The sequence below is a fragment of the Schistocerca gregaria genome, chromosome 3 (genome assembly GCF_023897955.1).
Source record: "Schistocerca gregaria isolate iqSchGreg1 chromosome 3, iqSchGreg1.2, whole genome shotgun sequence".
Taxonomy (NCBI): domain Eukaryota; kingdom Metazoa; phylum Arthropoda; class Insecta; order Orthoptera; family Acrididae; genus Schistocerca; species Schistocerca gregaria.
Genome location: NC_064922.1, coordinates 270,234,206 through 270,248,318, shown reverse-complemented (window position 1 = coordinate 270,248,318; position 14,113 = coordinate 270,234,206). Strand labels below are relative to the sequence as shown.

The following is a 14,113-nucleotide window of genomic DNA, read 5'->3' as shown; positions in this document are numbered from 1 at the left end:
TGTAAGGAAGCTGATGGGCAAACACCGTTGACTGACGAAAAGCGGAGCGGCAGTCCGGTGAGTGCAGTGACTCCACACAACATTCAGCAAGTTGATGACATCAGTCGTGGTGACCGTCGGGTGACTGCAGATGAAGTGTGTCGCATTATTTCTCTTAGTAAAGGCAGTGTGATCACGATTATTAAACAATTGGGGTACTCAAAAGTTTGTGCACGGTGGGTTCCAAGAATGTTAACCGATCAGAATAAAGAGGCAAGGAAAACAATAGCCTCCCAACACTTGCAGCGCTTCCGTTTGGAGGGAGATGAGTTTCTGAAAAAAATTGTGACCGGGGACGAAACATGGGTGCATTTTTTTGAACCCGAATCAAAGAGGCAGTCAATGGAGTGGCGTCACACAAGCTCGCCGAGGAAGAAAAAATTCAAAACTGTGCGATCGGCAGGGCAGGGAAAGTTATGGCTACAGTTTTCTGGGATACAGAGGGTGTGATTCTGGTTGATTTTTTGGAGCAGGGATGCACAATAAATTCTGTTCAATACGTCACAACCCTCAAAAAACTTAAAGCACGTCTTCAGCGAGTTCGCCCAACAAAATCAATGGCAGATGTTCTTCTTTTGCATGACAATGCAAGACCACACACCGGTCGTCACACCTATGACGAGATTGTCAAAATTGGATGGAAAGTTTTGCCTCATCCCCCATACAGCCCTGACCTGGCACCATCAGACTTCCATCTCTTCGGGCCACTAAAAGAAGCTCATCGTGGGATTCATTTTGAAGATGAGGAGGTCATCAAAACATCCGTGCGTCAATGGCTTAGGAAGCAGAGCTGTGATTTTTACCGTGCTGGGATACATGCCCTTGTTCAAAGATGGACCAAAACTGTAGAGATGGGCGGAGATTACATTGAAAAATGACAAAATGATCCTCAATGTTGTGGTTTTCAACCTATGTAATTGCATTTAAATTTCCTGACAATTAAACGTAGAAAAAAAAATAGGAGGCATTACTTTTTGACTGACCCTCGTAGTTTGGGCTCAACAAAATATTTTCGCATTCGGAAGAGAAAGTTGGTGATTGAAATTTCGTATACAAAACGTGCTGCACTTTTTTGCCCCCTTTCGATGTCCTCCGTCAATCCCACCTGGTAAGGATCCCACACCGCGCAGCAATATTCGAACAAAGGACAAACGAGTGTAGTGTAAGCTGTCTCTTTAGTGGACTTGTTGCATCTTCCAAGTGTCCTGCCAATGAAACGCAACATTTAGCTCGCCTTCCCCACAACTGAAGTTGTTCGTAATTTTAACACCCAGGTACTTAGTTGAATTGACAGCCTTGAGAATTGTACTATTTATCGAGTAATCGAATTCCAACGGATTTCTTTTGGAACTCATGTGGATCACCTCGCACTTTCCGTTGTTTAGCGTCAACTGCCACCTGCCACACCATACAGCAATCTTTTCTAAATCGCTTTGCAACTGATACTGGTCTTCGGTTGACTGACCTTAGTAGACGGTAAATTACAGCATCATCTGCGAACAACCTAAGAGAACTGCTCAGATTGTCATCCAGGTCATTTACATAGATCAGGAACAGCAGAGGTCCCAGGACGCTTCCTTGGGGAACACCTGATATCACTTCAGTTTTACTCGATGATTTGCCGTCTATTACTACGAATTGCGACCTTCCTGACAGGAAATCACGAATCCAATGGCACAACTGAGACGATACCCCATAGGGCGGCAGCTTGATTAGAAGTCGCTTGTGAGGAACGGTGTCAAAAGCTTTCCGGAAATCTAGAAATATGGAATCAACTTGAGATCCCCTGTCGATAGCGGCCATTACTTCGTGCGAGTAAAAAGCTAGCTACGTTGCACAAGAACAATGTTTTCTGGAACCATGCTGGTTACGTATCAATAGATCGTTCCCTTCGAGTTGGTTCATAATGTTTGAATACAGTATATGCTCCAAAACCCTACTGCAAACCGACGTCAATGATATAGGTCTATAGTTCGATGGATTACTCCTACTACCCTTCTTAAACTCTGGTGCGACCTGCGCAATTTTCCAATCTGTAGGAACAGATCTATCGGTGAGCCAGCGGTTGTATATGATTGCTAATTAGGGAGTTATTGTATCAGCGTAATGTGAAAGGAACCTAATCGGTATACAATCTGGACCTGAAGACTTGCCCGTATCAAGCGATTTGAGTTGCTTTGCAACCCCTAAGGTATCTACTTCTAAGAAACTCATGCTAGCAGCTGTTCGTGTTTCAAATTCTGGAATATTCCATTCGTCTTCCCTGGGGAAGGAATTTCGGAAAACCACGTTCAATAACTCCGCTCTCATAGGTAACAGTACGATTGGCACTGCGCAGCGAAGGAATTGACTGCGTCTTGCCGCTTGTGTACTTTACATATGACGAGAATTTCTTCGGATTTTCTACCAAATTTCAAGACTGTTTCGTTGTGGAACCGATTAAAGGCATCTCGCATTCAATAGAAATGGGTCCGGAAACCGATACTTTCTGAGATTTCATCTACATCTGCATCTGGATACTCTGCAAATCTTATCTTCTTATCTACGTTTCTAGCATTTGTAGACTTAGAGAAAGCTTCTGACAATGTTGACTGGAATACTCTGCTTCAAATTCTGAAGCTGACAGGACTAAACTACAGGGAGCGAAAGGCTATTTACAACTTGTAGAGAAACCAGATGGCAGTTATAAGAGTCGAGGGGGTATGAAAGGGCAACATTGGTTGGGAAGAGAGTGAGACAGGGTTGTAGCCTATCCCCGATGTTATTCAATCTGTATATTGAGCTAGCAGTAAAGGAAACAAAAGAAAAATTCGGAGTAGGTATTAAAATACATGGAGAAGGAATAAAAACTTTTAAGGTTCGCCGATGACATTGTAATTCTGTCTAAAACAACAAAGGACTTGGGAGAGCAGTTGAACGGAGTGGACCGGGTCTTGAAAGGAGGATATAAGATGAACATCAACAAAAGCAAAACGAGGATAATGGAATGTAGTCGAATTAAGTCGGGTGCTGCTGAGGGAATTAGATTAGGAAATGAGACACTTAAAGCAGTAAAGGAGTTTTGCTATTTGGGGAGCAAAATAACTGATGATGGTCGAAGTAGAGAGGATATAAAATGTAGACTGGCAATGGGAAGGAAAGCGTTTCTCTTAAGAGAAATTTGTTAACATCGAGTATAGATTTAAGTGTCAGGAAGTCATTTCTGAAAGTATTTGTATGGAGTGTAACCATGTATGGAAGTGAAACATGGACGATAAATAGTTTGGACAAGAAGAGAATAGAAGCTTTCGAAATGTGGTGCTACAGAAGAATGTTGAATATTAGATGGGTAGATCAGATAACTAATGAGGAAGTATTGAATAGGATTGGGGAGAAGAGAAGTTTGTGGCACAACTTGACCAGAAGAAGGGATCGGTTGGTAGGACATGTTCTGACACATCAAGGGATCACCAGTTTAGTATTGGAGGGCAGCGTGGAGGGTAAAAATCATAGAGGGAGACCAAGAGATGAATACACTAAGCAGATTCAGAAGGATGTAGGCTACAGTAAGTACTGGGAGATGAAGAAGCTTGCACAGGATAGGGTAGCATGGAGAGCTGCATCAAACCAGTCTCTGGACTGAAGACCACAACAACAATAACAACTCTGCAAATCACATTTAAGTACCTGGCAGAGGGTTAATCGAACCACCTTCCCAGTAATTAACTATTATTCCAATCTCGTACAGCGTGCGGAAAAAAACTACACCTACATCTTTCCGTGCGAGCTCCGATTTCGCTTATTTTATTCAAAATGGTTCAAATGGCTCTGAGCACTATGGGACTTAACATCTGCGGTCATCAGTCCCCTAGAACTTAGAACTACTTAAACCTAACTAACCTAAGGACATCACACACATCCATGCCCGAGGCAGGATTCGAACCTGTGACCGTAGCAATCGCGCTGTTCCGGACTGAGCGCATAGAACCACTAAACCACCGCGGCCGGCACTTATTTTATTATGGTGAACATTTCTCACTATTTAGAACTGAGTTAACTAAATATTTTCACATTCAGAGAAGAAAGTTGGTGATTGAAATTTCCGCCGCAAAGAAAAACATATTTTTTTTGTTGTTTTTAATGATTACCACCCCAAATCCTGTATCATGTCCGAGATACGGTCTCATTCCTACTTCGTGATAGTACAAAACATGCCGCTCTTCTTTGAACTTTCTCGATGTACTCGGTTAATCCTGTTTGGTCAGGATGCCAGATCGCGAAGCAGTACTCCAATAGAGGATGGAGAAGCGTAGTGTAGGCAGTCTCTTCAGTAGATCTGTCCTGGCAATAAAATGCAGTCTTTGGTTCTATTCTCCACAGCATTTTTTATCTGTTCCTTCCAATTAAAGTTGTTCGTAATTGTAGTTCCTAGGTATTTAGTTGAATTTACGGCCTTTATATTTGACTGATTTATCGTGTAATAAAAGTATGAAGGATTTCTTTTAGCACGCATGTTGATGACCTCACACTTTTCGTTATTTAGTGTCAATTGCCAACTTTCGCATCGTACAGATATCTTTTCTAAATGGTTTTTCAATTTGTTTTGATCTTCTGATGACTTTAATAGACGACAAAGGACAGTATCATCTGCAATCAACCTAACACGGCTGTACAGATTAACCCCGAAATCGTTTATACAAATAAGGAACAGCAAAGGGCCTATAATACTACAAGATACCTTGCGGAACGCCAGAAAGCACTTCTGTTTTGCTTGATGACTTTCTGTCAATTACTACGAACTGTGACCTATCTGACAGGAAATCACGAATCCAGTCACATAACTAAATGTGATACGATACACCATAAACACGCAATTTTACTACAAGCCGCTTGTGTGTTACAATACCAAAAGCCTTCTGGAAATATAGAAATACGAAATCAATCTGAAATCCTCTGTCTATAGCACTCAACACTGCGTGTGAGTAAAGAGCTAGTTGTGTTTCACGAGAACGACGTTTTCTAAATGTTGACTGTATGTCAATAGACTGTTCGTTTCGAGGTAATTCATAATGTTCCACCACAATATATGTTCCAAAATCCTGCTTCATATCGACGTTAATGACATGGGCATGTAATTCAGTGGATTACTCCTGCTGCCTTTCTTGAATACTGGCGAGCGGTTTTATACGTGATTGTTAAGTACGGAGCTATTGCATCAGCATACTCTGAAAGGAACCTAACTAGTATACAGTCTGGACCGGAAGACTTGCTTTCGTTAAGTGATTTATTTTGATTGACTACTACGAGGATGTCTATTTCTACTTTACTCATGTTTCCAGCTGTTCTTGATTCGAATTCTGGAATATTTGCTTCATCTTCTTTGGTGAAGGAGTTTCGAAAGGCTGTGTTTAGTAACTGTGCTTTGGCAGCACTGATATCGATAGTATTTCCATTGCTATCGAGCAGAGAAGGCATTGATTGTGTCTTGCAGCTAGCGTGCTTCACATACGACCAGAATCTGTTCGTATTGTCTGCCTGGTTTCGAGACAAAGTTTCGTTGTGGAACTATTATAAGCATCTCGCACTGAAGTTCGCGGTAAATTTCGAGCTTCCGTAAAAGATCGGCACTTCAGCGCATGCTCATAGAAGGTACTAAATCACACATGTTTGCGGACATGTCTGTAGTCGTTGCATTTTCACTTCGTCACTAGGGTCAACCGTATGCTTTGATAGCTTTCTGTATCACAGTATTTTAGTTATACATTAGTCTGGGCATTAGGTAGTCCGGAGCCAGTTGTGTGGTTCGAGTTGTGTTGTACTGTATTTTCAGTCGCGTCTCTGTGTTACGGTACAGTAATTTTCTTCTCAATAGTTCGGTATTGCAGTGTCCTCCAGAAGTTACGGGACACAGCCTACTTGGAAGAGCGCCGAGCTGCCTACTACTGAGGCTCGACTACAGACATGGTGTACTCGACTCAAAGAGTGTTTCGGTTTAACGACAAGCGCCAGCGCGAAGATCAAGAACGATACAGTAGAGAGGGTTGGCAGACGACGTCAGCCAATAGCACGCTGAGTAGGATGTCGCCACGACAGGAGCGGCATCTACACGAAGATAAAAGCGACGCGACACTTAGCCGCGTCCGCACTAGTGGACCCGTACTAGAAGAGAACACTAGAAGAGCTGTGACTTGTGATCCATATGAACTTGTGTGATTAACTTGCATTGACATTATACGAGGGTAATCCCAAAAGTAAGGTCTCCTATTTTTTTTATAAGTACATACACCTGTTTATTTCTACAATGGTTTTCATCATTTTACAGCTTGAACATTTAGCTATTTTCCGACATAATCACCATTTCTGTCGATGCATTTTTGTAGACGCTGTGGTAGGTTTTGTATGCCCATGTCATACCAGCTCGCCGCCATGCTATTCAGAAAGTTATGAACCTCTTCTTTCACCTCCTCGTCGGAGCGGAATCGCTGGGACCACAATTAACGCTGACAGGTACTGTGAGACTCTGAAAAAACTCAAACGGGCTGTTCAGAACGGGAGAAGAGGAATGTTGAGCAAGGGCGTACACATTCTCTACGACAACTCTCCCCCACACATCACTCGGCAAACCGTTGCCCTCCTGCAACAGTTTGAGTGGAACATAATCACCCACCCACCCTACAGCCCAGACTTGGCGCCAAGTGACTATCACCTGTTCGCTAGGTTAAAAGAACATTTGGCCGGAGAGCGATTCAGCTCCGACGACGAGGTGAGAGGAGAGGTTCACTACTTTCTGAACAGCATGGCGGCGAGCTGGTATGACATGGGCATACAAAAACTGCCACAGCGTCTACAAAAATGCATCGACAGAAATGGTGATTATGTCGCAAAACAGCTACACTACTGGCCATTAAAACTGCTACACCACGAAGATGACGTGCTACAGACGCGAAATGTAACCGACAGAAAGAAGATGCTGTGATATGCAAGTGATTAGCTTTTCAGAGCATTCACACAACGTTGGCGCAGGTGGCGACACCTACAACGTGCTGACATGAGGAAAGTTTCCAACCGATTTCTCATACACAAACAGCAGTTGACCAACGTCGCCTGGTGAAACGCTGTTGTGATGCCTCGTGTAAGGAGCAGAAATGCGTACCATCACGTTTGCGACTTTGATAGAGGTCGCATTGTAGCCTATCGCGATTGCGGTTTATCGTATCGCGACACTGCTGCTCGCGTTCGTCGAGATCCAATGACTGCGAGCAGAATATGGAATCGGTGGGTTCAGGTGGCTAATACGGAATGCCGTGCTGGATCCCAACGGCCTCGTATCACTAACAGTCGAGATGACAGGTATCTTATCCACATGGCTGTAAAGGATCGTGCACCCACGTCTCGATCCCTGAGTCAATAGATGGGGAAATTTGGAAGACAACAACCTAGGCGTATCAAGGCCGTTATTACGGCCAGAGGTGGTTGCTCTGGGTACTGATTTCTCAGGATCTATGCACCCAGACTGCTTGAAAATGTAATCACATGTCATTTCTAGTATAATATATTTGTCCAATGAATACCCGCTTATCATCTGCATTTCTTCTTGGTGTAGCAATTTTAATAGCCAGTAGTGTAAATGTTCAAGCTGTAAACTGTTGTACACCATTGTAGAAATAAACAGGTCTATGTATTTATAAAAAAAACAGGAGACCTTACTTTTGGGATTACCCACGTATATAGCGAAGGACATGGATTATTTGCATGTCGCCAACTGCTTGCGATTCATCATGTGAAAACGAAAGTTAAGTATTGTGAGTTTAATTACTGTAATAAACTCCATTAATATGATTCACTTGTATGTTGTTTAGATATACGAGAAAACAGCTTCCTAGGCAAAGTATAAGAGTCGAGTGGGCAGCATCCCACATAGAGCTATGCTAGACATCCAGTCTACGTCACACAAGTACAATGACAGAAAATAAAAATGCGACAGCATCAAGGACAAGGTCATTTTATTGGCCAATGAGGTGACACGTAGTTCGTCATTGCAGAAGTGAATGATAACAAATTCATACCAAATAAAACACACGTGTCACAGTATAGACTGCCCAGACAACTGCATCAGTACACAATGTAACCCCCTCTGGCGGCAACACAGACATATTTTCTCGCATGCAAACGGTCATAAACGTGCCGAATGGCATCTGGTGATAGACTGTCCCAAACCTCTTGCGGTTTTCATTGCAATTCGTGCAATGGTTTTTGCAGCCTTGGAGAACGAGTACGTTCCCACTTCACCGTGTCCCATACGAGTTCAACTGGCGAGAGATTGGTGATCTTGCTGGTCTGGGCAGTAATTGTGCACGAAGAAGAGCACACTGAGTCGCAACACCTGTATTTTCCTGCTGAAAAAGCACATCACCGTTCGGTCAAAGAAATAGCAGTAGCACGGGGTAACAGCCTGTGCAGTGTAGCAGACATCGGTTACTTTACCCTGCAGAAACACCAAATCTGACCTCTAGTTGTGAATGGTAGCCCACAACGCCAAAGAGCCAAAATCCAAATCCTTCCATAGGATTGCCACAGGGTACAGCCTGATTCATGACTCCACATCACTCGTTCCCAGTCACTCACTATCCAGTGACGTTGCTCTTTATACCTCCTAAAAACATCGCTCAACACCGAATACAGAAATGTATTGCTTATGAGGAGCTGCTCCACCAGTGAACATACTTTTTAACTCCATATGGACAGCAATTGTGCTGGCTGGACTGCTGGTCCACTTTGGAAGTTACGAATTATTCCTTCTGCTGATTTCATGCCATTTTTTTACAACCATCCTTTGCAATGCTCAATGGTTCCTGTACATCAATACGTGTCGTCTATCTGCTATCTGGTCTTGGTTTACTTGTGGTAGTTCCTCCGCATTCCCACTTCACACTCACATAACCAACAGTCGACTTGTGCATCTTTAGAAAGGTTGAAATTTTCTTGATAGATCTGTTACTCAGGTGACATCCAATGACTGGTCCACGTTTGAATTTACCGAGATCTCCTGACTAACCTTTTGTGGAAATGTACAGCAAGATTCCAACACATTTCCATGAGGCACTTTTGGATTAACATATATATTGATCCACCACACTCTTTGGTGCCACATGTCTATATTAAATGTTGAGTGTGGCTTCCAGTAGCATGTTTATTAATAAGGATTTCACGTTGAAGTGTAAACAATATAGACTTGCCTTGTAACTTTTTTATTTGCTGCACTGTGTTGAACAAATGCTCTTGGTTTCCTGTTCCTCAATTCATGAAATTACTCTTTGCACTGGTGTTTTGGTCCTCCTTGCAAAGTAGCCTATAGGCGTAAGTTGTCGCCAGCACATCGATCAGCAAAGAAGAAGCGAAGACCCATTAGTTGGTGCTGGATTAAGCACACCTATCACGGGAAAGTCCAGAGACACACCCACAAGCAACAAGCCACCAACGCTCGCTTGACAGCACGCATTTAGCTTGCTGCCTGCAGCTGACCAGAGGGCCTAACTCACTCACGCACTCACTCAGTCATCCAGTTTGGCGTCTGGTAGTTTACTCGCAGAGCGAATTTAGTTCATCACAGGTTACGACAGTGCATAGCGGCCAGATCAGTGTGTATAGCGGGACTAGTTTACCTCAACCAGAATTATTGTGATTTACATTTGTCTGCAAAAGGATTATTACTGATGAGCTTGTACTGCAACACATGGACTCTATTCAAGCTAGCCCGGATCTCGTGGTCGTGCGGTAGCGTTCTCGCTTCCCACGCCCGGGTTCCCGGGTTCGATTCCCGGCGGGGTCAGGGATTTTCTCTGCCTCGTGATGGCTGGGTGTTGTGTGATGTCCTTAGGTTAGTTAGGTTTAAGTAGTTCTAGGGGACTGATGACCATAGATGTTAAGTCCCATAGTGCTCAGAGCCATTTGAACCATCTATTCAAGTTAAGTAAAATTTTCAGTTCATGTAAATAAAGAAGTGTCTTAATCCACGTTTGCATTTGTGTTGTAGAAAGAGGATAACACCCATAACAACATCCTCTTTCTTGTGGTATAAGACTCTACACTGGGTCTGATGGTAGCAGTTTAATACTTGTACCTCTTTGAATGGCCGTCCTTGCTATGTTATTGTTTGTATCAATACATTTATTGTCCCCATATCTCTGGAACGACATAAATTTTAACCTCCTTCTAATGATATTTGGTTCCTATGGTTGCTTTTATTATATCATATATCTGTACTGAATTCAGTAATCTGCATAACTGATACACTCACGTGACAGCTGGCACGAGACAAAAAGTTGAAGACACAGGAGGCAACCAAGGCAGCTTCAGCACAGAAATGACTAACATGTCTTCAACACAGAAACGACGAACATCTCAAATTAGATGTCAGAAGACAGATTTGGGTCCATGCGTGGTGTACGCTGGAAGGCTGCATTCAATGATGATGTGTAAGTTAATTTACAGTGCTGAGTTAAAGAAGTAGCAGGACGTGCAAAACAAACACACACACACACACACACACACACACACACACACACACACACACACACACAGTCACTGATAAGCCTAAGCAGTATGACCAACTGCTTTCACAACATGTTGGTACACATCTGAAACGCAATACAGCAGCGATTCCGTGTGGCATAGATTCCATAAGACCATGGTAGGTTTCCGAGGTACGAGGCACCAGATGTCTATGCACAGGCTACGGAATTCCGATAAAATAATAGCTGGTAGTTTGTTAACGTGCAAAACTGTTTCACAGAGGAAGACCACAGAGCAGTTCCTTCTCTAAATCCTCACACGAACGAAAAAATGGCTGACATCGAAATAAGTCTCCAAGGAATAGAAACGCAACTGAAATCACTCAACAGATGAAAGTCCACTGGACCTGACGGGATACCATTTCGATTCTACACAGAGTATGCGAAAGACCTTTCCCCCCTTCTAACTTCTGTGTACCGCAAGTCTCTAGAGAAACGGAAGGTCCAAATGATTGGAAAAGAGCACAGGTAGTCACAGTTTTCAACAAGTGTCGTCGAGCAGTTGCGCAAAACTATAGGCATATATTTCTGACATCGATCTGTTGTAGAATTTTGGAACATGTTTTTTGCTCGCGTATCATGTCATTTCTGGAAACCCAGAATCTACTCTGTAGGAATCAACATGGATTCCGGAAACAGCGATCGTGTGAGACCTAACTCGCTTTCTTTGTTCATGAGGCCCATAAAATATTAGATACAGGCTCCCAGGGAGATGTCGCCTGATAAACAAAGTAAGAGCCTACGGAATATCAGACCAGCTGTGTGGCTGGATTGAAGAGTTTTTAGCAAACAGAACACAGCATGTTGTTCTCAATGGAGAGACGTCTACAGACGTTAAAGTAACCTCTGGCGTGCCGCAGGGCAGTGTTATGGGACCATTGCTTTTCACAATATATATAAATGACCTAGTAGATAGTGCCGGAAGTTCCATGCGGCTTTCGCGGATGATGCTGTAGTATACAGAGAAGTTGCAGCATTAGAAAATTGCAGCGAAATGCAGGAAGATCTGCAGCGGATAGGCACTTGGTGCAGGAAGTGGCAACTGACCTTTAACATAGACAAATGTAATGTGTTGCGAATACATAGAAAGAAGGATCCTTTAATGTATGATATGATAGTGTAACAAACACTGGTAGCCGTCACTTCTGTAAAATATCTGGGAGTATGCGTACGGAACGATTTGAAGTGGAATTATCATATAAAATTAATTGTTGGTAGGGCGGGTGCCAGGTTGAGATTCATTGGGAGAGTCCTTAGAAAATATAGTACATCAACAAAGGAGGTGGCTTACAAAACACTCGTTAGACCTATACTTGAGTATTGCTCATCACTGTGGGATCCGTACCAGGTCGGGTTGACAGAGGAGATAGAGAAGACCCAAATAAGAGCGGCGCGTTTCGTCATAGCGTTATTTGGTAAGCGGAGATGTTTAGCAAACTTAAGTGGCAGACTCTGCAAGAGAAGCGCTCTGCATCGCGGTGTAGCTTGCTGTCCAGGTTTCGAGAGGGTGCGTCTCTGGATGAGGTATCGAATATATTGCTTCCCCATACTTATACCTCCCGAGGATATCACGAATGCAAAATCAGAGAGATTCGGGGGCGCACGGAGGCTTTCCGGCAGGCGTTCTTCCCGCGAACCATACGCGAGTGGAACAGGAAAGGGAGGTAATGACAGTTGCACGTAAGGTGCCCTCCGCCACACACCGTTGGCTGGCTTGCGGAGTATAAACGTAGATGTAGATAGAGTCCTAGATGAGTTCATCGATGAGGCGAATTCGTCAGCCAAGACATCAATGTGAGCTCACCATCACCCTCCTCAAAATCTTATATCAGGATTATCGTCTTGTGAGGCGAACCGTTATCGTGCTGGGAGATGCAACAGCCATGGGGAAAGAAATCAAGCAAAAAAGGACGAAGATGGTCTGCAACAGTGTTTGCGTAGTCCGCTGCTGTCTTGGTGCCTTGGATTATTACCATAGGACCCATGGAGATCTAGGTCAACGTCTCCAATAGCATTACACTGCCCCCACCAGCCGACGTCCATGTCTCGAGGAGCCGTTCGCCTGGAGGACACTGCATCCCCACACGACAATCGGCCTGATAAATCACGAAACGTGATTCATCTGACCTGACGACAAGTTTCCATTTATCCGTGGTCCAATTTCGATGACGCCGTCCCCACTGCAATTGTAATTCACGATTTCGTTGTGTGAAAACGGAGACAAATACGGGTAGTCTGCTACGGATCGCCATGCTCAACGATGTGCGTTGAACATTGTGCTCCAAATACTAATGCCCGCACCGATGACGTCCTCTGTCGTGAGATCTGACGCAGGCCACCACTTATCTTACTTTACTGATCGGGTAAGGCGTGGGTGTCTCATACCTTATCGCCTACTTGTGGTTTTACCGTCCTTCGACCACTTTCCATAGAGGCTCACGATAGTTTAATGCAAACAGCCGAGTAACATCTGCGTTCCTAGATGCTCGTTCCGAGGCGCTCGGCCATAACAATCTTCCCTTTGTTTAAAGAAGCTAATGCCACTGGATTTCTCCATCTGCGTCTCTTACCGTCGCTACAATGGTCCCCTATTCGTTTCTTCGCCTCTTACGTACTTTTCTTACCGCGTCACGGGCCCCATGCCTCTAGGCAGAATTCAGCCTCGCAGCGCGCAGTGGTCATAGTGTTTTCGACTGTCATCATAGTCTGCCTTAGCACTTCTTGTCGTTGCTCTTTCCGCCACAAACGCGCTACTCAGCTGACGACCTACCCTTGTCGTCGAACCCGTGCGTGATCTCGTGGCCGATGACGACTCCGATGCCGCCGTAGTTGAGCGACTTGGGGAAGTGCTGGCTGTAGAACAACGGCTGCAAGATGCCCGCCGGGAACACTGAAACACAGAAAATCCTTCCGTTAGAAGCGCTCTGAGTAGAGGATTGCAGCACAGGTCTCTCTCTGAAACATCGCGGAAAACTTGTATCGAATTCCTACTGCACACTTTTAACTGTTGTACAAGTGATGCAGATTGTATCATTTAACGTATGAACAAATGAGCCGAAGAAGTCCGTGTGTGTGTGTTAGAAGGTAAACAAAATCGACTCATATTTTTAACTCTATAATTAATATTGATGTTACTTACGTCTATAATTAAAAGCTCTTCCATATGACGACCAGCAGGTTCGCTCCACAGATTTTATCTACTCATTCAGACAAAAAGTACCTTAGAATGGTGAATTATTTCTCCCATATCCGTAGCTCACGTATCAAGGTCTATCTCTGGATGTACAGGGATCTCGTAAACAAGTCCCCTTATGAAGCTTCACAAGTAATCGTCTAAAGCAGTCAAATCCTATAATGTTAATGACGAATCAGGCTTTACCTGAATAACGCGTCGACATGTTGTCGAATGGAGACCTTAAAATGAGTTGCCGCGCCATCGTGTTGCAAGCACTTCCTTTCAAGAATGTTTCAGTGGCACATGTTCCAACATCCTTTAAATATTTATTGTAGAAACATCAAGTATC

General features: G+C 43.8%; 1 protein-coding gene across 1 annotated transcript in view; it reads right to left on the bottom strand.

Annotated features, from left to right (window-relative positions):
- The window catches only part of LOC126354798 (neprilysin-1-like), a 518,824-nt gene that overhangs the window by 15,468 nt on the left and 489,243 nt on the right, over positions 1–14,113 (bottom strand). The window contains exon 11 of the mRNA XM_050004711.1: positions 13,360–13,479. Coding sequence (XP_049860668.1) covers positions 13,360–13,479 — 120 coding nt within the window. The remainder of the gene's footprint in view (positions 1–13,359; positions 13,480–14,113) is intronic.